The sequence below is a fragment of the Callithrix jacchus genome, chromosome 1 (genome assembly GCF_049354715.1).
Source record: "Callithrix jacchus isolate 240 chromosome 1, calJac240_pri, whole genome shotgun sequence".
NCBI classification, from domain to species: Eukaryota; Metazoa; Chordata; class Mammalia; order Primates; family Cebidae; genus Callithrix; species Callithrix jacchus.
In genome coordinates this window covers 148,329,544-148,352,653 of record NC_133502.1, presented here as the reverse complement: position 1 = coordinate 148,352,653, position 23,110 = coordinate 148,329,544, and the positions used below count along the sequence as shown (strand labels likewise).

The 23,110-nt window shown below is 38.7% G+C and overlaps 1 protein-coding gene across 6 annotated transcripts in view; it reads right to left on the bottom strand.

The window, feature by feature from the left end:
- Positions 1 to 23,110, bottom strand: part of INVS (inversin) — a 196,847-nt gene that overhangs the window by 29,113 nt on the left and 144,624 nt on the right. For 4 of the 6 annotated variants that reach the window (XM_078373303.1, XM_078373324.1, XM_002806501.6 and 1 more), the window contains 4 exons: positions 17,145 to 17,300; positions 16,476 to 16,705; positions 11,412 to 11,518; positions 1,574 to 1,786 (listed from right to left, as the gene is read on the bottom strand). In XM_078373303.1, coding sequence (XP_078229429.1) covers positions 1,574 to 1,786; positions 11,412 to 11,518; positions 16,476 to 16,705; positions 17,145 to 17,300 — 706 coding nt within the window. Of the gene's footprint in view, positions 1 to 1,573; positions 1,787 to 11,411; positions 11,519 to 16,475; positions 16,706 to 17,140; positions 17,301 to 23,110 lie in introns of all 6 variants that reach the window. The other 2 variants (XM_078373306.1, XM_078373320.1) reach the window with 1 other exon arrangement.

Below are 23,110 nucleotides of genomic sequence, written 5' to 3'. Positions count from 1 at the left end.
AGAAGGCTGGAAAGGGAGGTGTGCAGAGGCTTTTAGGTTGATACTGGATTCTTTGGCAAAAGTGAAGAGAAGGGAGGGGTCATGAAGAGAAGAGTGCAAAATAGTATTTCCTGGGATGCCATCTACTTCAGTAGCTTCAGAGTCACAGAAAATTGTGTGTTTCTGTAAATCTTATCTACTGAAGGCTGACATGATGATTAGCATTCCAGTACATAGTGGTATTTAACTTCTCATTAAAATGACTTATTTTGCCTCTTATTATTACTTTTAATGATTATTTACTACACTTATGCTTCCCCCTTGTAGGTAAGATATAGAAGGATTTAAGAGCTGGAAGAACTCAAGATTTAGAAACATTTGAGATACAGCCAAGAAGTTATCCTTCAAGAATCTGCCTAGGCCGGGCACAGAGGCTCATGCACTTTGGGATGCCAAAGTGGGCAAATCACTTGAGGTCAGGAGTTCGAGACCAGCCTGGCCAACATGGCAAAACCTCATTTCTACTAAAAGTACAAAAATTAGGCCGGGCTCATTGGCTCACACCTGTAATCCCAGTACTTTGGGAGGCCGAGGCGGGCAGATCACCTGATGTCAGGAGTTCGAGACCAGCCTGGCCAACATGGTGAAACCCCATCTATACTAAAAACACAAAAATTAGCCAGGTATGGTGGCAGGTACCTGTAATCCCAGCTTCTCGGGAGGCTGAGGCAGGAGAATCACTTGAACCTGGAGTCAGAGGTTGCTTTTTTAGTTGCCATTTTCTCTCTAGGCTGTAGCCAAGCCTTTTGTCTGTATAGTAAGCATTCAATCAGTATTTCTTTTTCTTTTTCTTTTGTTTTTTGAGACAGAGTTTCGCTCTTGTTACCCAGTCTGGAGTGCAATGGCACGATCTCGGCTCACTGCAATCTCCGCTTCCTGGGTTCAGGCAATTCTCCTGCCTCAGCCTCCTGAGTAGCTGGGATTACAGGCATGCGCCACCATGCCCAGCTAATTTTTTGTATTTTTAGTAGAGACGGGGTTTCACCATGTTGACCAGGATGGTCTTGATCTCTTGACCTTGTGATCCACCCGCCTCGGCCTCCCAAAGCAATCAATATTTCTTGAGTAAATTATTCAGTACAGATGTATTAAGAAATGAGTGAAGGAGAGTAAGCTATTTATACAAGTTGGTTGCTTTAATCAAATTAAAACCAGACTTAGATTGGTCTAGTGAAAGTAGGCCAGAGATTAATATGTTTCTTTTAAGGGCAAGAAAAGAAGTTATCTCTTTTCAGCTCTTATTCTAGCAGTCCCAACCCCAACTCTCTGCCATGGGTGGGAGTGACAGTGGTTTGTCCCTGGGCTGAAACTAATTTAGAAGAATCAACACCAAAGAGAGGGTAGGCCTATGTCCTTCACTGCAGCCTTAGACCTGGAAGACGGAGTGCTGAGGAGGAGGAGGTGACCAGGTTGCAGGGACCAACAGTAATTCAGATTCTCATCTGCTTCCTTCTCCTGGCCACCCCTACCACCCAGCCCTGCTTCCACCCTGATTCTGGGTGGCAAGAACGCAATCTGCATAGTTCACACTTACTTGGCAGCAGCATCTTTTCTCAACTGTTCATGCTTCATGAGGAGATTTTTCCGGTCTCGGAAGGCTTTTCTGACCTTGTACCCTTTGTAGACGGCTTGGATTTTGAAGGCGGCGATGTCTTGTATGGCTGCAATGGACAGGGCACCGTGCTCCAACATGTATTGGATCACTTCATGACGCTCACCAAGCAAAGCATAATCAAGGGGTGTGTATCTGAAATGGGAGGAAGATTTCCTTTTTTTTAAATTTCAGAATGTAGTTCAAGGCACAGTTAAACTGAAAATATTATGCAGCAGAAGGAAACTTCATTCTAACATGCGGAATATTCCCCAAGCAAATCCACCTTCTCTATACCAGGGCTGTTTTTCTTTTCCTCCAAGGGGCACAAAATAGGGTTGACTATGACTGTGAGTCAGGTGCTTTGTGCTGCTAACCATGTCAGTTCCCAGGTTTTACTCCCTGGCACACAAAGAGGGGCCTATTAGAAGCACATGATCTCTTCCCTTCTTCCCTGTGTGCCAAATAATTCCCTGTCCATATCTAAAAAGTTAGTGAAAATCATAATTGTGAGATTCATAAATTTGAGCCCATGATTACTGATAGTTAATTAGAGTTTCAAATGGAGAAATTTAGTATATGATAAGAATGGCCCTTTAAGTCTTTGCAGAAAAGATAGATTACTAAATAGTGATGGACAACCAGGTAGCCATCTGGTGAAAAAAAGGAGATTCTTATACCACATTTTATACCAAAATAAATTCTGGATAGAGCAAAGATCTAAATATTTAAAACAGGAACCATAAAAGTACCAGAAGAAGCCAGGAAGATTAAAAAAATGATACAGGAAGTATTTTATTAAAAAAAGGATATGAAATTCAGAAACCATACAACGGCTGGGCATAGTGGCTACTATAAAAGGGCTGGGTGTAGTGATTCACGCCCATAATCCCAGCACTTTGGGAGGCCAAGGCAGCCAGATCACTTGAGGTCAGGTGTTCGAGACAGCCTGGCCAACATGGTTAAAACCTCGATTCTATGAAAAATACAAAAATTAACCAGGCGTGGTGGTGCACACTTATATTCCCAGCTACTCAGGAGGCTGAGGCAGGAGAATTGCTTGAACCTGGGAGGTGGAGGTTGCAGTGAGCCGAGATCACACCACTCACTGCACTCCAGCCCGGGTGACAGAATGAGATGCCATCTCCAAAAAAGAAAAAAAAAAAAAATTCAGAAACCATAAAAGGTTTGGCTTTGGTTGTCAGAAGACTGACAAATCTGACAACATAAAAATAACAAAACTTTACAGGGTAAAGAAAACATCAAAGACAAAGACAATAGTTCCCCCAAGAGTAAATACAAATACTTCTTAACATATAAAGATAACTTCAATCTCACTCATTTAAAAGAAATATGAATTAAGACTAACATGAGAGAGTACCTTTCACTGATGATCAGATTAACAAAAATCAGCAAGGTTGCTAACACACTGCACTGGCAAGGACAGAGGGAGACAGGCTCTCTCATATACTACTTCAACTTCTAGGGAGGACAATTTGGCAATGTTTATCAAAATTATTCATGTATATGCCATTTGACATAGCCATTTTACTCTTAGGAATTTATCCTACAGATCTGCTCTCATGTGAAATGCTTTATGTACTAGATTACTCATGGAAGTACAGTTAGTTACAGTAAAAGAAGAGAAACAACCTCAATATCTATCAACAGAGGACTGCTTAAACAATGCACAGGCTGTCCATATAATGAGGACATCTGTAATATGCAGTCATTACTGCTATCTATGAATAAATAAGGAACAATCTCCAGGACACCTTGTTAAATGAAGACAAAAAAAAAAGCAAGAAACAGGAGTTTTTATGGCATGTTCTATCTGCATAAAAAAATATTCCTGTATGCTTATCTACGAAAAATACACTTCCAGAAGTTTTCTAAGAAACTGCTAACAGTGATGCCTCTGGGGAGAAAACTGGCTGTCTCAGAGGCAGGGGCAGGAGGCACATTGAGTCTTCAGTGAACGTTATTTTAAATTTTGTGCAGTGTACATACATCATTGTTTTGATAAATACATTATTTAGAAAGAATGAATATTATTGCCATATTGTTGTATATTTGAATCTCAAATGGCAACTTTCTAGGTGTGCTGTTTTCAGCACATTCTTTTTTTTTTTTTGAGACAGGGTCTCACTCTGTTGCCCAGGCTGGCGTGCAGTAGCACGAACACAGCTTACTGCAGCCTTGACCCCTCCTGGGCTCAAGTAATCCTTCTACCTCAGACCGCCAAGTAGCTGGGACTACTGGCATGCACCACCAAGACTGGCTAATTTTTGTCTGTGTGTGTGTGTGTGTGTGTGTGTGTGTGTGTGTGTGTGTGTGTGTGTTTGAGATGGAGTTTTGCTCTTATTGCCCAGGCTGGAGTGCAATGGCGCCATCTCAGCTCAATGCATCCTCCACCTCCTGAGGTCAAGCAGTTCTCCTGTCTCAGCCTCCTGAGTAGCTGAGATTACAGGTGCATGCCACCACACCCAGCTAATTTTTTGTATTTTTAGTAGAGACGGGGTTTCATCATATTGGTTAGGCTGGTCAACTCCTGACCTTGTGATCTGCCCGCCTTAGCCTCCCAAAGTGCTGGGATTACAGGTGTGAGCCACCTCACCCAGCCAATTTTTATATTTTTTGTAGAGTGGGGATTTTGCCATATTGTCCAGGCTGTCCTTAAACTCCTGAGCTCAAGCAATCCTTCTGGCCTATCAAAGTGTTGAAATTACAGGCATGAGCCACTGCACCCAGCTCATTCTTTTTAAAAAATATTTCTTTTTAAATTTTGGAAACATAAAAAATTGGGTAAATACATAGAAGAAAATAGCTATCATCCATATTCCCACCCTGAGAATTAACCACTGTTCATATCTTGGGAGATATGATTTCCTTTTTTAAAGAAAAATTACTTTCTCAAAATGATATAGTTTTGTTTTTTTTGAGACGGAGTCTTGCTCTGTTGCCCAGGCTGGAGTGCAATAGCATGATCTCGGCTCACTGCAACCTCTGCCTCCTGGATTCAAGCAATTCTTCTGTCTCAGCTTCCTGAGTAATTGAGATAGATTACAGGTGCATGCCACCATGGCTGGCTAATTTTTGTATTTTTGGTAGAGACGGGATTTCACCATGTTGGCCAGGATGGTCTCGATCTCCTGACTTGGTGATCCGTCTGCCTCGGCCTCCCAAACTGCTGGAATTACAGGCATGAGCCACTGCGCCTGGCTGCAAAATTATATAGATTTTAAGAACTCAAACACTAAAAAAAAAATACAAAAATTGAAGTAAAAAAATCCCCAAAATTCTACCATCCTACAATGGCAATAATGATGGTCACTTTTTAAACAATTTAGTTTACATCTCTAAGTCTTAGTTTTCCTCATCTGTTAAACAATGTAATACTTTGCAATCTTGGTAGGAGGAGAAAATGGAATAATAAGTGTAAAGAGGTTAGTGACGTTCCTGGCCCAAAGGAAGCAGTAAATAAATGTCACCTCTGATTGTTATTATTATAGGAAATTTACTGCTGTATGGTTTGCAATACCACAGCTGCTTATCAAAAATATGATCTCCATAGGACCCAAACTAGTATCTATGACCATCCCATGATTACCACTGATGCTGATTCCTCTCAGGATGACTTTGACCAGACCAGTGCCATCAGAGGTCTTAGGAGAAAACATCAGATGAGGCAGAAAAAAGGATGATTATATAGATGCATGATTAGTCACAGAAAATCATCCAATTATAGAAAAGAAATGATCTCTCTTCAAAACTTACCTAACAGTCACAGTTAAAACATAAAAGGAAGAGGTTTTCACTTTAAGAGTGTTTTGATCACTTTAGTAAGGAAACTGAGTTTGGGAGGAAACCCCAAACGTTGAAATTAAGAAACCTCCATTTTAGGATAGCTTCATTCGTCACTTACTGTTCAGGGACCAGAAGGCTGTAAGTAGAGGCATCTATATAAACTTTAAAACATTATTTATAAGTAGATAGCATTTTTTAAATTCAGGAGAATTTTAAAAAAATTGTTGCTACATGTTCTGAAATGCCTTTCATGACTATACTTTCTCTAATGGAAAAAATTTTCATGGAGTCATTAAATCAAGTAATACTAGAGCTAAATTAAATTTTAGAGCTCATTTAGTTCAATACCTTCATTTTATAAATGGATGAACAGATCCAGAAAGTAAGTTAAGCAACTTACCAAAGGTTATGTAAACTGTTTCTACAGAATGCAGACTAGAACTAAGATAACATGTTTCCCAGTTCAGTAATCCTTCCACAACACATATATCTATTACTTAATATGTTTCCTATAGAATAAGATGATTTTTAAAATCAATGTGCAAACAACATACGTATTTGGTAAGTCTGACCATTTTTTTCTATAATTATTGATATGTAGTATCCTTTACATAATATATAAACATGGGTTAACAAATCTGGTTTATAAAATGTAGGGCCAAAATTATTCCTTTACCTACAAATATTATAGAAGGAAATAACATGTAGCTTAATATACCCTAAAGAATGCTGATCTGGGAGTCAGGGGGCCTGTGTGACCCTGGGCATTCTCTTAACTTCTCTGAGGGGAAGGAAGAAGGGAAGAACTAGACCTCTCAGGCTACTTCTGGATTGAAAATTATCTCTTAAACATTTTTCCTGAAAAAAATTATATTTTCTTATGAAAAATTTTAAGCATAAAAAATGTAGAGAGAATAACATAATAAACCTTTACATACTCATTACCTAAATTTAACAATTTTTTGCTACATTTGCTTCATCTAGCCCTTCCTTTTTATTTTTGCTGGAGTATTTTACAGCTAATCTTGGAACTCCTATCATTTTGTCAGAGGTGTTGGAACCAGAGGACTCACTTCATCTTGAGTGAGGGCTAGGAAAATGAGGTTGGCACTTGCTGGGCTGCATTCCCAGAAAGCTATTCCTAGTCTCTAGATGTTGAAGGGAACAGATAGAGAATGTTTACTAAACAGATTCAGACTTGGGAGTATCCTAATATCCTGATATCTTGAGAACAAAGGCATTCCTAATTTTGCTTTAAATATTGATTCTTGCAAAATATAGTAATTAAGAAAACGAATCCTTTATCACAAACCTTTGTAGCAGAGCATATCTCCCCATAATCTTTTTTTATCCTGTACATAAACAAATATTGTACCTAGGGTGGATGCGTTCCTCCTCTTACTTTTGGGAACACCCTACTCTGTCTATGGTGTAACTGTACTTTCACTACTTTACTTTCTTAATAAACTTGCTTTTGTGGCCTGGTACAGTGCCACACGTCTGTAATCTGCAGGGTCCAGCCCTACTAGGGTCGTGGGGTGTCCCCTATCACTGTGCTGAGGCGCTGGATCTGAGAAATAAAGAGACAAGACACAGAAGGACAAAGAAAGCACAACACCACTTAAGCGGAGACAGGTGAGGCCCTGAACGTCCAGGAGAGTCTGTATTTATTGGGTATAGGTTAGGAGGCAGGGTAGTGAGGGAGGTCATCTTAAGGATAGTGATAGGGTCAAGACATTCACATGAGCGGTAAGCAAGGGGCCCACCCCCATTAGGTCACCTAGGCTAGGAGGTGGGCAGTGCACAGCAAGGGTCCACCCCCGTTAGTTCACCGAGGCAAGGAGTTGGGCCGTGCACAGTGAAGAGGTTCCAGTGTGCAACATCTCTTATCTAAGGGCAGGCTACTTCTAAGGAATTCTATAGGAGAATGCTCTGAGTCAGCAGAGTGGCAAGAGAGCTGACAAGGTATACAGTCACCTGCTGGCAGCTTCCAATGATTCCTATAGAAGAATGCTTTGAGTCAGTACATAGCAACAGAGCTGACACGATATACAAGCCACCTAGGTGTGATTATACCGGAGGGGTTTTAAGCCCTCGGATGCTTGCAGGCTTGCCAACCTGAGGCCAGCTTTCCACAAGAACTGGACGTGAGATACTACAACTCCCTTACAGGAGGAGTGACTCTTGCTCCAAGCCTGCCATACAGCAGGTATCTTTACGATACTGAATGCTGACGTCTGGGCCAGCCTGCCATGTAGCGCATGCCCTTTTAGGCAGGGGCACTACCGCATAGGCCATAGATTCTTGTCCTGGTCTGTTTTTCCCTTAAATTATGCTCTGTACCATGTCTGCTCTAGACCTTCCTCTGACTATAAACTAAGATATAATTATATATATCTGTGGAAATAACTGAGTAGTAAGATATTCTTCAGGCACTAATTGTTCCAACTATAAACTAATACATGATTATATATAAAGGATTATATCAAAGAAATAACTGAGTAGTAACACTATAAACTAAGATATTCTTCAGGCAATAATTGTGCCAGGGATCTGCTTAGCTCTTCTTCCTTGGTACCCAGATGGGGGTTACCTACATAACCCCAGCATTTTGGGAGTCCAAGGCGGGCGGATCATGAGGTCAGGAGTTCGAGACCAACTTGACCAAAATGATGAAACCCCGTCTCTACTAAAAATACAAAAAAAATTAGCCAGGTGTGGTGGTGTGCGCCTGTAGTCCCAGCTACTCAAGAGGCTGAGGCAGGAGAATTGCTTGAACTCAGGAGGTGGAGGTTTGCAGTGAGCTGAGATCACGCCATTACACTCCAGCCTGGGTAACAGAGTGAGACTTTGTCTCAAAAACAAAACAAAACACCTTGCTTTTGCTTTGCACTGTGGCCTCACCCTGAATTATTTCTTGTGAGAGATCCAAGAACCCTCTCTTGGGGTCGGGATCAGGACCACTTTCCTATAACATCTTCATCTCTATGTGTTTAAGTATTCATCTGTAAAGAATATGGGCATAACCACAATGTCATTATTATACTAACAAAGTTAATAGGAATTCCTTAGTAAAATCTAAGGACCACTTCATAATCAAATGTCCCCAATTTTCTCTAAAACATATTTTTGTAATTGGTTTATTCAAAGTGGGATTCTCAATTTTTATTCAGAGACATAATCCAAATATCTAACATCATTTTAAGACTGAAGTCTATACTCAGTGTTTAAAACAACTGTGATCATAAAACACACTGTGATTATTACTACTGAATCTTTCTTTATCCCAAATTCAATTTAGAAAAATTCAAGTACTGTGAATATTCCATCAGTGTTGGGGTGAGTCTGTCAGATAGTTATTAACTGAAAGTCAGCAGAAGTTGGCAAAAATTATGTCTACACGGTGTTCATCAACTGACTAGTGTCAATGTATGAGAAGTAAAAATTAGCACTACACTGATGGTAACCAACCAAGAAACAAGGTGGATATAGACAACAGACAAGATACAATTGGACCTGCCATGTGGGAATGGTCTGATGGGATGGTAGAATGCCTAGACTGGAATGTCAATAAATGTAAAAGGCAGTGCCAAGTTCTGACATTTGTACATCAAGGTGCATTGCTGATGAAACATTAACAGAGACTGGGTTATTGCTACTATCTCTTTTTATCTATAGATCAGCAAGTACAGTTAGAACAATTTTTCCTTTGGTCTTTTGGTTTGTAATTAACATATGTTTATTCCAGGAGGCAGTACACATCTTAATTCATGCAGTTACTTACGTCTCATATTCAAGGTTTAGCATATAAATGGAAACTGAGTTACAAAAAATTTCATTGTTTCCTTAAAAATATAGCAGTCAGATGGTAAATGCTGTTATACAGAATACATTTTTATAGAAACAAATCAAATCATCACTGTCTGAGGATTATTAAACTTTCTCTTTTTTTTTTTAAGAGTTTCAATGGGAGACAGATATCTTCAGCTCTCCCTCTAATGAGGAGAGTTTCTGAAAGAAGTGGTACAGGGGTCAGTTCTAGAAAACAGAAACATGTTTCCTCTGAGATGCACCTAGAGAAATCCCTTCTCAATAAAGTTTCCCACCAACTAATAGAAAGAAAGAATGAGTGGTGGCTAAGAGGATGGGGATGGTATTTTAGCAGGAGCCATTTTAGTTTCAGCATCCATGAAACATGAAAACTAACACAAAGACCTAGGTCAGAGTGACTGTCAGAGATGTGTGAACTCCATCTTAAAGACGAGCTGGGTAAAATGAGGCTGAAACCTATTGGGTTGCATTCCCGAACAGTTAAGGCATTCTGAGTCACAGGATGAGATAGGAGGTCAGCACAAAATACAGGCCATAAAGACCTTGCTGATAAAACAAGTTGCAGTAAAGGAGCCGGCCAAAACCCACCAAAACCAAAATAGCAACAAGAGCGACCTCTGCTTGTCCTCATGCTACACTCCCACCAGTGCCATGAGAGTTTACAAATGCCATGGCAACGTCAGGAAGTTACCCTATATGGTCTAAGAAGGGGAGGCATGAATAATGCCCCCTTGTTTAGCATATCATCAAGAAATAACCATAAAAATGGGCAACCAGCATCCCTAGGGGGGTGTTCTTGTCTTTTATTCTTTTATTCCTTTACTTTCTTAAATAGCCATTCTTTTATTCCTTTACTTTCTTAAAAAACTTGCTTTCTCTTTGCACGGCAGATTCGCCCTCAATTCTTTCTTGAATAAGATCCAAGAACCCTCTCTTGGGGTTTGTATCGAGACTCTTTTCCTGTAACAGGACCTCAGGTATGGAAGTCTGATCACAAACTCAGTTGTTACCTACAAATTATGAGAATATGCCTAGATCTAAGACCACCAAGAATCACTCTTCCTTAGATTTCACATGCTGCTTGGTCCTTTTTATGGGGCCTGGATTCTTGGGAAATAACCCTAACATAATTCTACTGACCTTATATTAGCCATGCAATCTGCATTTAGATTAAACCCTGAACTTTCATCTTAGCTTCTCCTTATGTTTTCATGCTACACAGTGGCATCTCTTTGTCCACTGACTGATAATATCCTTTCCATCAGGAGAAACCTCTGAAATATGTAATACATTCCCCTGCCCTAAATGAACTCCTTGGCTCCATCAATCAGAACTTCACTGACCTAATGTTAGCCAGAAGTCAGAAGGAGGACTAAAATATTCTCATCTGCAAAATGTGTGCTTGCCCTAGGCAATAGATAAAATCCTGAAGAGCTATAAAATCCCATTGTGGGGGGTGATATTGGCTGAATGGAGCCAACAGATGCAGGTCCCTTTAAGCGTGGAGGAAAATAGGGCAATAGCTTTTCTATTGGGGGAGGAAAAGGCTCTGGTCTGTCCTTATCCTCACTAGAAAAAAATCTTCCTTATTCCTCACAAGAAGGAATGAAGTGGGGAGAGAAGCCTCTCCCTGTTCTTCTGGTTCCTGTTTTTCCTTCTCCTTTAAATCTCCTGAATTCCCTTCAGGTGTAGAAGATGGTGGTCTGACTCACCACAATTTGGCAGATAAACAGGATACAAGGCAGAGCATACGCACCACAGCGCTCAGGTGCTCAAAATAGTAACATTAGTAAAGTGACCTTGCTCATATCCTTTTCAGGCAGCAACTTACCTGCTCCTGTAACTCTAAGTCTAAGGTTCCTGATCAGGAAACCAAGGGCATTCCTGCTGTATTAAGAGCATAAGCTTGTGTAGAGCTCCAGGCTCTACAGTGCACTGAATAGCTTTAAGTAGCTGTTGCACTGTTTTAAAAAATACTTTCTGCACTTTGGTCATTTCTTGACCCTGATATTTTACGCGTGTGTCCTGCCCTCCTGATGGGAGCCAGGAGGTGGAGGTTGCAGTGAGCTGAGATCGTGCCAATGCACCCCAGCCTGGGCAATAGAGCAAGACTCGGTCTCAAAAAAAAAAGTCAACAACTTACCTCTCTTCATTGTTTTCCATCTGATTAGGGAAAGCAGCAAAGTCTAGCAGTAATTTAATGGCATCAAGGTATCCATTGTTACAGGACCAATGCAAAGCTGTCCTTCCCTATAAGCACAAACAAAAATCAAGTACATCTGGAGAAAGTATTTTGGAAATGTGGTTATTTAGGCTAACTCAAAATCAATACAAGCAATTATTTTCTCAAATTGCTTATTTACCAAAAGGGAAAATATTAAGTATACAGTGGAGAAAGCAAATGGGATTTGTTCCAATTGATAGTAATTAACTCCAGTTTTTTTTGTTTTGTTTTGTTTTTTTTTTTTGAGATGGAGTTTCACTGTTGTCGCTCAGGCTGGAGTGCAATGATGCAATCTTGGCTCACTACAACCTTGGCCTCCCAGGTTCAAGAGATTCTCCTGCCTCAGCCTCCCGAGTAGCTGGGATTATAGGTGTCTGCCACCACACCCAGCTAATTTTTGTATTTTTAGTAGAGATGGGATTTTACCATGTTGACCGGGCAGGTCTCGAACTCCTGACCTCAGGTGATCACCTGCCTCAGCCTCCCAGAGTGCTGGGATATAGGCGTAAGCTGCCGCACCCAGCCACTTAACACTATATTAAGGGGCATCATATATCTCCAGTGGTAATACCCTGAGAAGGATTCAGAATACTTATGTAATATTCCAACCAAAAATGTGAAACCTGACTCTAATTATAGGGAAACATAAGACTAACCCAAATTGAGTCAAATTCTGTAAAATAAATGGCCTGTATTTGTTAAAAATTTTAATGTCATGAAAGATAAAGATGAAGCATTGCTAGACATAAAGAGGGACACTTTATAGTGTTAAAGGAATCAAAAAGAAAAATACCAGAATGCCAAATTTGTATGGATCTAATAACAAAGCTTCTAAATACACAAGGGAAAAATCAACAAAACTGAAAAGGGAGAGAGTCAAGACCCTAATCATAGTGGAAGATTTTAACCCACCTTTTAAAACAGCTGATAGAACAGTCAAAAGAGCAGTAAAGATATATAAGACCTAAGCAACACACTTAAAAAAATGCCCCCCCCCCGCCACACACAACACTGCATCCAACAAGGACAGAGTTAGTACTCTTTTCACATGTATACAAAACATTTACCAAAATCAATCATATGCTGGACTATAAAGGTCCCTGGTACCTATGAATATGTTATGTTAAGAATTAAGGTTGTAGATGGAATTAAGATTATTAATCAGCTGATCTTGAGATGGGAAGATTATCCTGGATTATCTGGGTGGGCCTTACCTAATCACAAGGGTCCTTTTAAGGGAAAGAGGCTATCAAGAGAGTAAGTGTAAGAGTTATATAGATAAGTGATACAGAGAAAGACTCAACCAGCCAATGCGGCTTTGAAGATGGAGGAATGGGGTCATCAGCCAAGGAATGTGGGCAGCCTTGAGAAACTGAAAAAGTAAAAAATGGATTCTCTCCTACACCCACCAAAAGAAAAGCAGCCCTGCTGACACCTTGATTTTTTAACCCAGTAAGACTCATTTTGAATTTCTGACATCTAGAATGGTAAGAAAATAAATTTGTGTTGTTTTATGCCACTAAATCTGTGGTAATTTGTTATAGCAGCAATAAAAAACTAATACAATCAATTCAAAAAAAAATGAGAAAACACTCAACTGACTGAAAATTAAACAGTACACTTCTAAATAATCTATGTGTCAGAGAATAAACCAAAATAGAAATAATAAATTAGAATACAGAAAAGACAGGAGCAAATGCCAATGAAATAGTAAACAAACTCAAAATACAGGCTAGGTGTGGTGGCTCAGCCTGCAATCCTAGCACTTTGGGAGGCTGAGGCAGGTAGATCGCTTGAGCCCAGGAATTCAAGACCAGTCATGGGCAACATGGTGAAAACTCTTCTCTACAAAAAAATACAAAAATATTAGCCAGGCAGGTGGCAGTCCCAGCTACTCAGAAGGCCAAGGTGGGAGGATCACCAGAGCCTGGGAAGGTTGAGGCTGCAATGAGCCATGATCATGCCACTGTACTCCAGCCTGGGCAGAGGAGTGAGATACAGTCTTAGAAAGGAACAACAACAAAAAACAAAAAACAAACCAAAATCTCAAAACACAGAAAATCCATAAAGACAAAAGTAAATCTTTTGAAGAGATGAATATCAAGTTTTTTTTTTTTTTTTTTTTTTTGGTGCTCTAGGTAAGGAATGAAGAAAATTAAAAAAAGAAAAAGAGAGCAAAAACAAATACACATTAACAATTTATGAAATAAACAAGAACTCACTACAGGCCCTATAAACATAAGAAAGATAAGAGAATATGTGTGTGACAAAATTATGCAAATACATTTGACATTTTGAATAAAATGAATAAATTCCTAAAAAAAAAAAAAGTACAATTTACCAAAGCTGAAAGAAAAATAATTAGAAAATTTGAATAATTAATGAAGTGAATTGGTTGTTTAAAACTTTTACACACAAAAAACTCCAACACGAGATAACTTCAAGAGGAAATTCTTCCAAATATTTAAGGAAGAAGTAATATCAATTTAATTCTCCCAGAGAATAAAAACAAGGGACTGCTTTCTAAATTTTTTTTTACAAGGTTAGCCTTACCTTGCTACCAAAACCTCACAACTATAATACAAGAAAGGAAAATTATAGGCCAATCTCTCTCATAAACATAGATGCAAAAATCTTAAAATATCAGCAAGTAAAATCTATTAGTACATAAAAGTGCATAATATATGTGGGGCTTACTCCAGAAATGCAAGCGTTGTTTAACATCTAAAAAAAAAAAAAAAAAAAATCAATCAACGTAATTTGCTGTATTGACAGAAAAGAGGAGAAAAAAATATCTGTTGATAAATGCATAAATAGTATTTGATGAAAAGCCAATTTTGATTTTACTCTTTTCTTTCTTTTTTTTTTTTTGAGATGGAGTTTTAATCTTGTTGCCCAGGCTGGAGTGCAACGGTGTGATCCCAGCTCACTGCAACTTTGCCTCCCATGTTCAAGTGATTCTCCTGACTCAGTCTCCCAAATAGCTGGGATTACAGGAAAGTGCCACCATGCCTGGCTAATTTTGTATTTTTTTTAGTAGAGGCTAGGTTTCTCCCTGTTGGTCAGGATGGTCTTGAACTCCCGATCTCAGGTGATCTGCCCACCTTGGCATCCCAAAGTGCTGGGATTATAGGCATGAGCCACCTCGCCTGGCCCAATTATGATTTTTAAAAACTGTTAGCAATTAGGAATATAAGGAAATCTGTAGCAACATCTTACTCAATGGTAAAATGTTGGAAACTTGCCATCTGAGAAACCAGAGTGAATGAAGGATGCTAATTATCACCAATTCTATTCAACATTGTATTGAAGGTTCTAATTCAATATGGCACATCAAAGAAACAAAAGGCATAAAGATTGGAAAGAAGAAATAAAAATGTTATTATTCATAGATAGCATGCATGATTGCTTATGTAGATAATCCAAAACAATACAGATAACAACTAATAGAAGCAGAAAGATGCTTTATATGCTACTTATGTAAAAAACCAGCAATCTAGTAAAACATTAAAAGTACTACAAATTTAAAAAGATGCATTCCTGGTAGCATAAGGATAAGGACCACATTTTGCATACTTTTCTTTATGTTACTTTTACATACAGTAACAATCCTGATAAATCGTGTTCAATTAGTTTGATAGGGACTTGAGATAATAGGGACAATTAATTTTCTGACTTGGAAAACATTATTAAAATGCAAATATTTTGAAAGAGTTAAAATAATTTAACTAGTAAAAAAGTTAATACTGGCTAAACTGAGAGAAACTGATACTATACATTTGGGGAAAGTATAGATTAACCTGAACCTTTTAGAAATCAGTTTGGCAGTATATATCAGAGCCTAATCACATTAATAAAGGACTGGTTGCTTTGAGCTGATAATCTCACTTAGGGGGAATTATTCTAAGGAAATAATCCCAAAGGAAAAAAGTTAAATGCACAAAGGAAATTACTGAAATATTACTTATAATGGTAAAAAAGTGACCAGCAATAGGAAGTTACTTATTTAACCTAATATTTGGGTTAAGGCATAGTTTGGATCCTGAATCTCCCTCCAGCTCCCCCCACCTGTTGTCACCTTAGGCTAACTACTTAATCTACATAAGCTTCAATTTCCTCTTCTATAAAATGAGTATAATAATAGTAACTACTTTATAGGATTATTGCAAGGATTGAATAAGCTATTAAAAACATAAAGTTCTTAGAACTTTGGAATTTTAAGCATTCATGATTATTAAAAAGATTATATATCACATGAGAAAATGGTGACAATTTTACATAAACAAAATGTGGTTTGAAAATCATATAATAGACCGGGCACAGTGGCTCACGCCTGAAATCCCAGCACTTTGGGAGGTCGAGGCAGGCGGATCACCTGAGGTCAGGAGTTAGAGACCAGCCTGGCCAGTGGGGTGAAACCTCATCTGTACTAAAAATACAAAAATTAGCTGGGTGTGGTGCCACACACCTGTAATCTCAGCTACTTGGGAGGCTGAGGCAAGAGACTGGCTTGAACCTGGGAGGCAAGCGATGCGGTGAGCCAAGATCGCGCCACTGCACTGCAGCCTGGGGGATAGAGCCAGACTTTGTCAAGAAAGAGAGAGAGAGAGAAAGAAAAGAGGAGGGGAGGGGAGGGGAAGGGAAGAGGAAAGGAAAGGAAAGGAAAGGAAAGAAAGAAAGAAAGAAAGAAGGAAAGAAAGAAAACCATGTAATATATTTTTATACATGCATACATATGTATACCATGTAATCTTTTATAAAAGTTATAAAATTATTCCCAGCCTATATTATAACTATGTTAAATTGTATATATAGAAAAAGACTGGAAGAGAACATGAACAAATTATAGTCATGATTAACAGATGGATTTGTGAGAGGTCTCTTCATCTTGTAAACTGTTGTTTTACTTATGTTTACAACAAAGAAGAAATACTGTAAATTCTTTGGAACAAACTTAATATAGAAAAGACATAGAATTTTTACCTCTTTGTCTTGAATGTTAGGGTCTGCATTATTTTCCATGAGAACTGCCATGCAGTTGATATAGCCTCCATAGGCAGCACACTGCAAAGGGGTTCTTCCTGCATAATCCTGGACATTTGGATTGATCTTATTTTCTATTAATATCTGGCAAACATCAGCATTTCCTCCCAGTGCTGCCCAATGTAGAAGAGAATGTCCATCTTGGTCAACTAGATCTACCCTTGCTCTACCTGGAAAAGCACAAATATAATGAAAATGTCTAATACAAATAACATTTATTAAAATGAAGAGAAGTAAAAAAAAATTGTTCCTTAAATGCATTTATTAAAACGAATAGAAGTAAAATAATAACAATTGTTCCTTAAATGCTTTATTCTTATGGAAATGCTTCCACATACATCATCTACTTCATATTTTTACAATAAACTAGATAGAAATCACTCCCCCTTATTTAAAATGTCACTGAGGATCAGGCAGGTGAAGTAACTTTTCCTATATCAAGCAGCTCCCAACAAGTGGAGCTAGGAGTAGAACTTGAGGTTCCTGATACCACGTTGGGTGATCCTTGTACTTGTGCAGCTCTGTGCTAGGAAAAGCTTTATCTCAAACAGAGTATGCAACAATTCCTACCTGTTAAGAGAGACTTATTAGGAGTACTCATTAACCCACCTTTAATGAGTGTCTGAATCACATCTTTGTGTCCCATCTCACAGGCTCGGAAAAGTGGAGTATGTTTCATAACATCGGTAGCATCTACTTGAGCGTTATTTTCCAGTAATAACTTCACAGTGCTGACATGGCCAGAAAGGGCCGCAGCATGCAAAGCTAAAAGGGAATCAAAGGAGAGTAATGAACTAGTCAATAACAATTTCACCTTTTAAATTATTATATGTCCTTTCCTTTCTTGATTTCCCCATCATTTTGAATAAATGCAATCTTGATTTTTAAAGATTCCCTGGTTTATTTTTCACTTTTATAGATTCTGCCTTCCTTCCTTTTCATAAGTATTACTCACACTTTCCCCTTGCCTTCTATCTTTCTCTTCTTGCTGTTTTCTTGCCTTCCATCCTGTTGGTCTGAAATGGTATCCCCTTCTCAGCTACTAGTCTTCTCTTTTCAGCTACTAGTTTTCTCTTTTTCTCTTTCAAGAGAGCAAGAGAACAAATAATAACAAAGGTAAATGATTTAAATGAGGTACACAATTCTGCCCAACAACCCACTCAATAAGCATATTCCCCTAAGGGGTCATGTGACTGGAGACATCAATCTACTGTTTATTCTATTGGTTACATGTGCTGTTGGCCTGTGTACCCCAGTGGTACTAAAAGCATGCACATCCTGCTGCATTGAGTGCATTTTTAATACTATATCACTCCAAATACAAGCCAGCTACTTCCCCAGGGCTCAATTAAAGAAACAATGAGGTGGCATGTGCCTATCGTTCCAGCTACTTGGGAGGCTGAGGCAGGAGGACTGCTTGAACCCAAGAGGTCTAGGCCAGTCTAGAGAAAATAGAGAAACTTCATCTCAAAAAAAAAAAGGAAAGAAAGAAGAAAAACGGGAATTTGTTTCACTGGAGAAAAATTGAGACGGAATATGGTCTCCTCTCTGGTGCCTTCCGGAGGTTTAAAAAGAGGTTTTTGACTACATGTGTTTCATGTTACACTGACTCATGCCTATGTTACTCCATTGTAATGCTTGGCTTATGCCATCCCTCTATAGTTTTGAATTGGGCACAGTAACATTTTAGAGGCATGGGCCAGTTAAGGACTGTGGCTCTATACGGCCTAGAACAGTGTCTCTTTCATAAAGGGTGATCCATGGAGCAAACCTGGGATGTACATTTTTGGGCTGGGTACTGTTATAATGCTAGGTGTTTAGCAGGCAATAAAACAGGTAAGGTTACATTCTAGGAAGGGAAGCAAAGCGCAACAAAAAAAGCCCAAAACAATTCCCCATCGATAAAGTATTATATAGGGACAACTGGTATAATTAAAGTAATAAAAAGTATTTTGGTATGTAGAGTCACTTAGGGACTACTTTTGATTGGTGGTTACTGAAAGCCTTGCATAAGAGCTGACAATTAAGTTGAGACCTGAACCATAAAAAAGACAGAGTATTTTCAGCAAAGGGAAGAGTTCATACAGGACAGGAATGATTGTGTGTGTTTAAGGAAGGAAGGGTAGTTGCACCATAGTAAGCGACTGTGGAGTAAGCCAGAAAGGTAGAAAAGGCAAGATCACAAATGGTCCTATCAGACTGATGGAAGACACTTGAAGGGCTAAAGTGGAGTGATATTATCTGATTTATGCTTTAAACAGATCACTCTAGCTGTTCTGAGGAGAATGTTTCATAGTAGATTAGAATATAAGCAGGAAGACTGGTGAACATTTTAGCAGTAGCCTGAGTGAAAAATGATGGTGGTTTGACTAGGATGGTTGGAACGAAGATGGAGAGAAACAGAATGATTTAGAACATGTTTTAGAGGTGGAGTCAACAGGACTTGCTACAGGATTTGAAACACAATCTGTCCATATAGCCTGGGAATCTGAATGTAAACAAACACCTCTAGTAATTCTTATGCCATTCTTGAGTTTGGGAACCACTGACCTAAATGGCTGAATGTTAGTTTGACCTAGACAAGATTCAGACAGGTGTGAGTAACTTCAAATATCTGAGTGCTATCACATAGAAGATAGCACAGGACAGAACATTCAGTTTGACAAATTTTGGCTCAGTATAAGGAAGAACATTCTAATAGAGTTAAGATGAAGATAGTGGATTCACTTTATTGGAGCTGTTCAACAAGAGGCTGAAAAACCACAGGTGAGAATATTATAAAGCAGATGAAAACATCATATTATATCTGTGATATTTCAGTTACTTCACATTTTAAAAGCATAAGAACCCTTTACCCCAAATGAAAATTTATATAACACATAAGACAAGTAAGAGTTGAGTGGTTCTGACTAAATTAGAAGTAGAGCATTACTCACTCGACTGCATATTCCCTCAGCTAAGTATTTCAGGTGCCTCCATAGAAAGCTGTTGTTCTAAAGAACATGATTTGGAAAACCCAGGGCTATATTTAATTTTAAGATGACTTCTAATTCTGAAATGCTACAATTCTGTGATGTGGCATCACGTATGAGATATACTGTATAGACAATATCAATGTCAAATTTTTTTAAAAGATAAAATTTCAATAAAGTAAAAGATAAAATTAATGATCAAATGAAAGGAAATTCCCCATTTATATCTATTTAAATTTGCTCTATTTTTATTTATTTATTTATGTATTTGAGACAGATTCTTACTCTGTCTCCCAGGCTGGAGTGCAGTGGTGTGATCTTGACTCAATGCAACCTCCACCACCCGGTTCAAGTAATTCTCCTGTCTCAGCCTTTGAAGTAGCTAGGACTACAGGTACCCACCACCATGCCTGGCTAATTTTTGTATTTTTAGTAGAGGTGGGGTTTCACCATGTTGGCCAGGCTGGTCGCGAACTCCTGACCTTAGATGATCCACCCACCTCAACTTCCCAAAGTGCTGGGATTATAGGCATGAGGCACCACACCTGGCCCAAATTTACTTTATTTAAAAAACTTTCCTCTGAAATCTAGGTGAAGGCTTCGAAGAAAAAAATAATAACCTTAGGCCGGGTGTGGTGACTCATGCCTGTAATCCCAGAACTTTGGGAGGCCACAGTGGGTGGATCATCTGAGGTCATGAGTTTGAGACCAACTTGGCCAACATGGTGACAACCTGTCTCTGCTAAAATTATAAAAATTAGCTGGGTATGGTGGCACATGCCTATAATCCCAGCATCTTGGAGGCTGAGGCAGGAGAATAGTTTAAACCTGGGAGGCAGAGATTGCAGTGAGCTGAGACCCAGCCACTGCACTCCAGCCTGGGTGACAGAGTGAGACTCCATCTCAAAAAATAAAAATAAAATAACATAAAAATAACCTTGGACTTAACTATTGTTACTCCCTCTCTGAACAGTGCTGCAAGTTTATATAGAATCTTAAAATTTTTTTTTTAAATGTAACTTTATATTATGGAAACCTTCAAACATATCCAAAAGTAGACAGTCCAGTGAACTCAATATAGCTATCCCCAGCTTCAACAATTATCAATACGTGGCTAATCTTGTTTTATTTAAACACTATTCATTTCCTCCACTTCTGATTGTTTTGAAAAAAATTTTAGAGTCATATCTTTTCATCTGTAAATATTTTAGTATTTCTGAAAGACAAGGATTCTTTTTTTTTTTTTTTTTTTTTTAAAGAGAATGATATAGATCTCACTATATCAGTCAGGGTCCAGTCAGAAGACAGAAACCATACCAGATATAATAGATAGAATTCAGTATAAATAATTATTGGCTTTGTATTGAAGAAGTAAAAAGGCAAAAAGAGAACTCTAAGGTACCACAGAGGTAGCAAATGCAGGAAATAGCTACCAATCCTGGCACTGCAGGGATGGGGGGTGGTATAAAAAGAAAAGGATGAAATTATTTAAACCTAAAAGCTTAGAAGAGCCATGCAGAATGAAAACTCAGATCTCTGAGGAATGTCTCTGCTTGGCTGGTGCTGTTGTCTCTGAGAAGGGTGTGCTGAGGCTGTGAATGTTGGCAAAACTGCAGAGTGAAACTATAAATGTTGGAAAAAACTGCAGGGTTAAATTAACCATTGTTGCTGAAATAAAGTATCATTGCTGTGTTGAAGAAGCATTATTAGGGTGATGCTGACCATAGCAGGAAATAAAAACAAGAACAGGCTGGGCAAGGTGGCTCACACCTGTAAGCTAAGCACATTGGGAAAGCTGAGGTGGGAGAATCACTTGAGTCAAGGAGTTCGAGACCAGCTGGGCAACAAACATAGTGAGATCCTGTCTTATTATTTCTTTAACTTCATTTTTTTTCTCTAAAAAAAGAAAAAGAAAAAAAAGCAAGAGCAGGAAGCAAACAGAAAGATGTAATCCCTTGTCCCTCTTCCAGCCTTCCAGTCTCCCTCCAATTCTCTCTAATGCCGACTTTAAAAAAGCACCTGTGGCAAAGGGGAAATATGATTTGCAGAGCCCCAGGCCCAGCACTGCGAAGAAAGGAGAATAGCTTCATCACTGGTAAAACCATAATGGTGTTATCACACCTAAAAGATACTAACAGAAATTCTGTAATATTCAGTAATGTTGACATTTTCCTGATGGCTTTAAAATTTTTTATAGTTTATTGAGTCAGGATCCAAATAATGTCCATACATTGCTATTGGTAAGACCTCTTTTTAATAGGAAGGAAGAAAAAACAAATTTGTAGAGGGATGATGGAGAAGAACTCACTTTCATAGACAAGAAATGTCAGGAAGGCATCTCTGACATAATAAAATCCCCGTAGAAGAAAGAACCCAGCAAATTAATGAATCTGAGAAGAATTTATGTCTGAACTTCAACCATGGTGCACAGGAGAAAGATACTTTTGGTCAAAGAATGTAAGTATTCTTGCCCATATGCTATTCAAATACCTGAAAAAGTTAAATTAAAATCAAAGCTAGTGATAAAGAATATATAATGGAAATCTGACAAAATTAAATGTTCAGATCGTTTATAAGGTCAATATCTATGTGTCTACACTATACCCCTTAAGAAATTTAAGAACTGTTGTCAGGCTTTGATAGATAAATACTTTTATTTTGAGACGGAGTCTTGCTCTGTCGCCAGGCTGGAGTGCAGTGGCGCAATCTTGGCTCACTGCAATCTCTGCCTCTGGGTTCAAGCGATTCTTCCGCCTTAGCCTCCCGAGTAGCTGGGATGACAGGCGTGTGCCACCACGCCCGGCTAATTTTTGTATTTTTAGCAGAGACGGGTTTTCACCATGTTGGCCAGGATGGTCTCAATCTCTTGACCTCGTGATCCGCTAACCTCAGCCTCCCAAAGTGCTGGGATTACAGGCGTGAGCCATGGTGCCTGGCTGATAAATATTTTTGAAAGTCATAGTCTTTATCATAAAATTGAATTGTCATCTTAAAATAATTTTTTTGAGGCTGTGGTTGTCTTGGTATAGGGAGGGAGATTTTAAATGTAGCAACTCCCCTCCCTTCTTTCCCCCTACTGCTGCATCAATAGTTTTGGTGGCCAAGAAAAATCTTATTCAGGATAACAGTAATATAAATGGCTCGAGTATGTTTCTACTAATAAAAAAAAAAATAACATGGAGAGGCCCCTTACTGATTTTTTATTCTATTTGGTGTTATTGTGGTGGTATTTCTCCTTCTCTTTCTGAGTTGGAAATAGGATACAGTACACACAAGGAAGAGACCTCCAGGTTGACACTGAGGCTGAAAAACTACCTCATTAACCAACATGTAGTTAAAGGCCTCTCCTATTAGAGAAAGAAATTAAAAGAAGCATCTAACAAGAGTTTTCGATGCAAGGTTGATTTGAAGCTTTGAAGCTTCTAGAGCCATGGGAGGTTATCTCTAAAATTGGGAGATTCAGGATGTGGTAATGCTATTCAAATCTGAGAAAAGAGCCCATTAAAGGAGACTGGTGAGAATACACTTAGATGTGTGCATTCCTTAAATATAATTCTAACTTTTTGAAACTATAATAACTACTAAATATGCATAAAGTACACT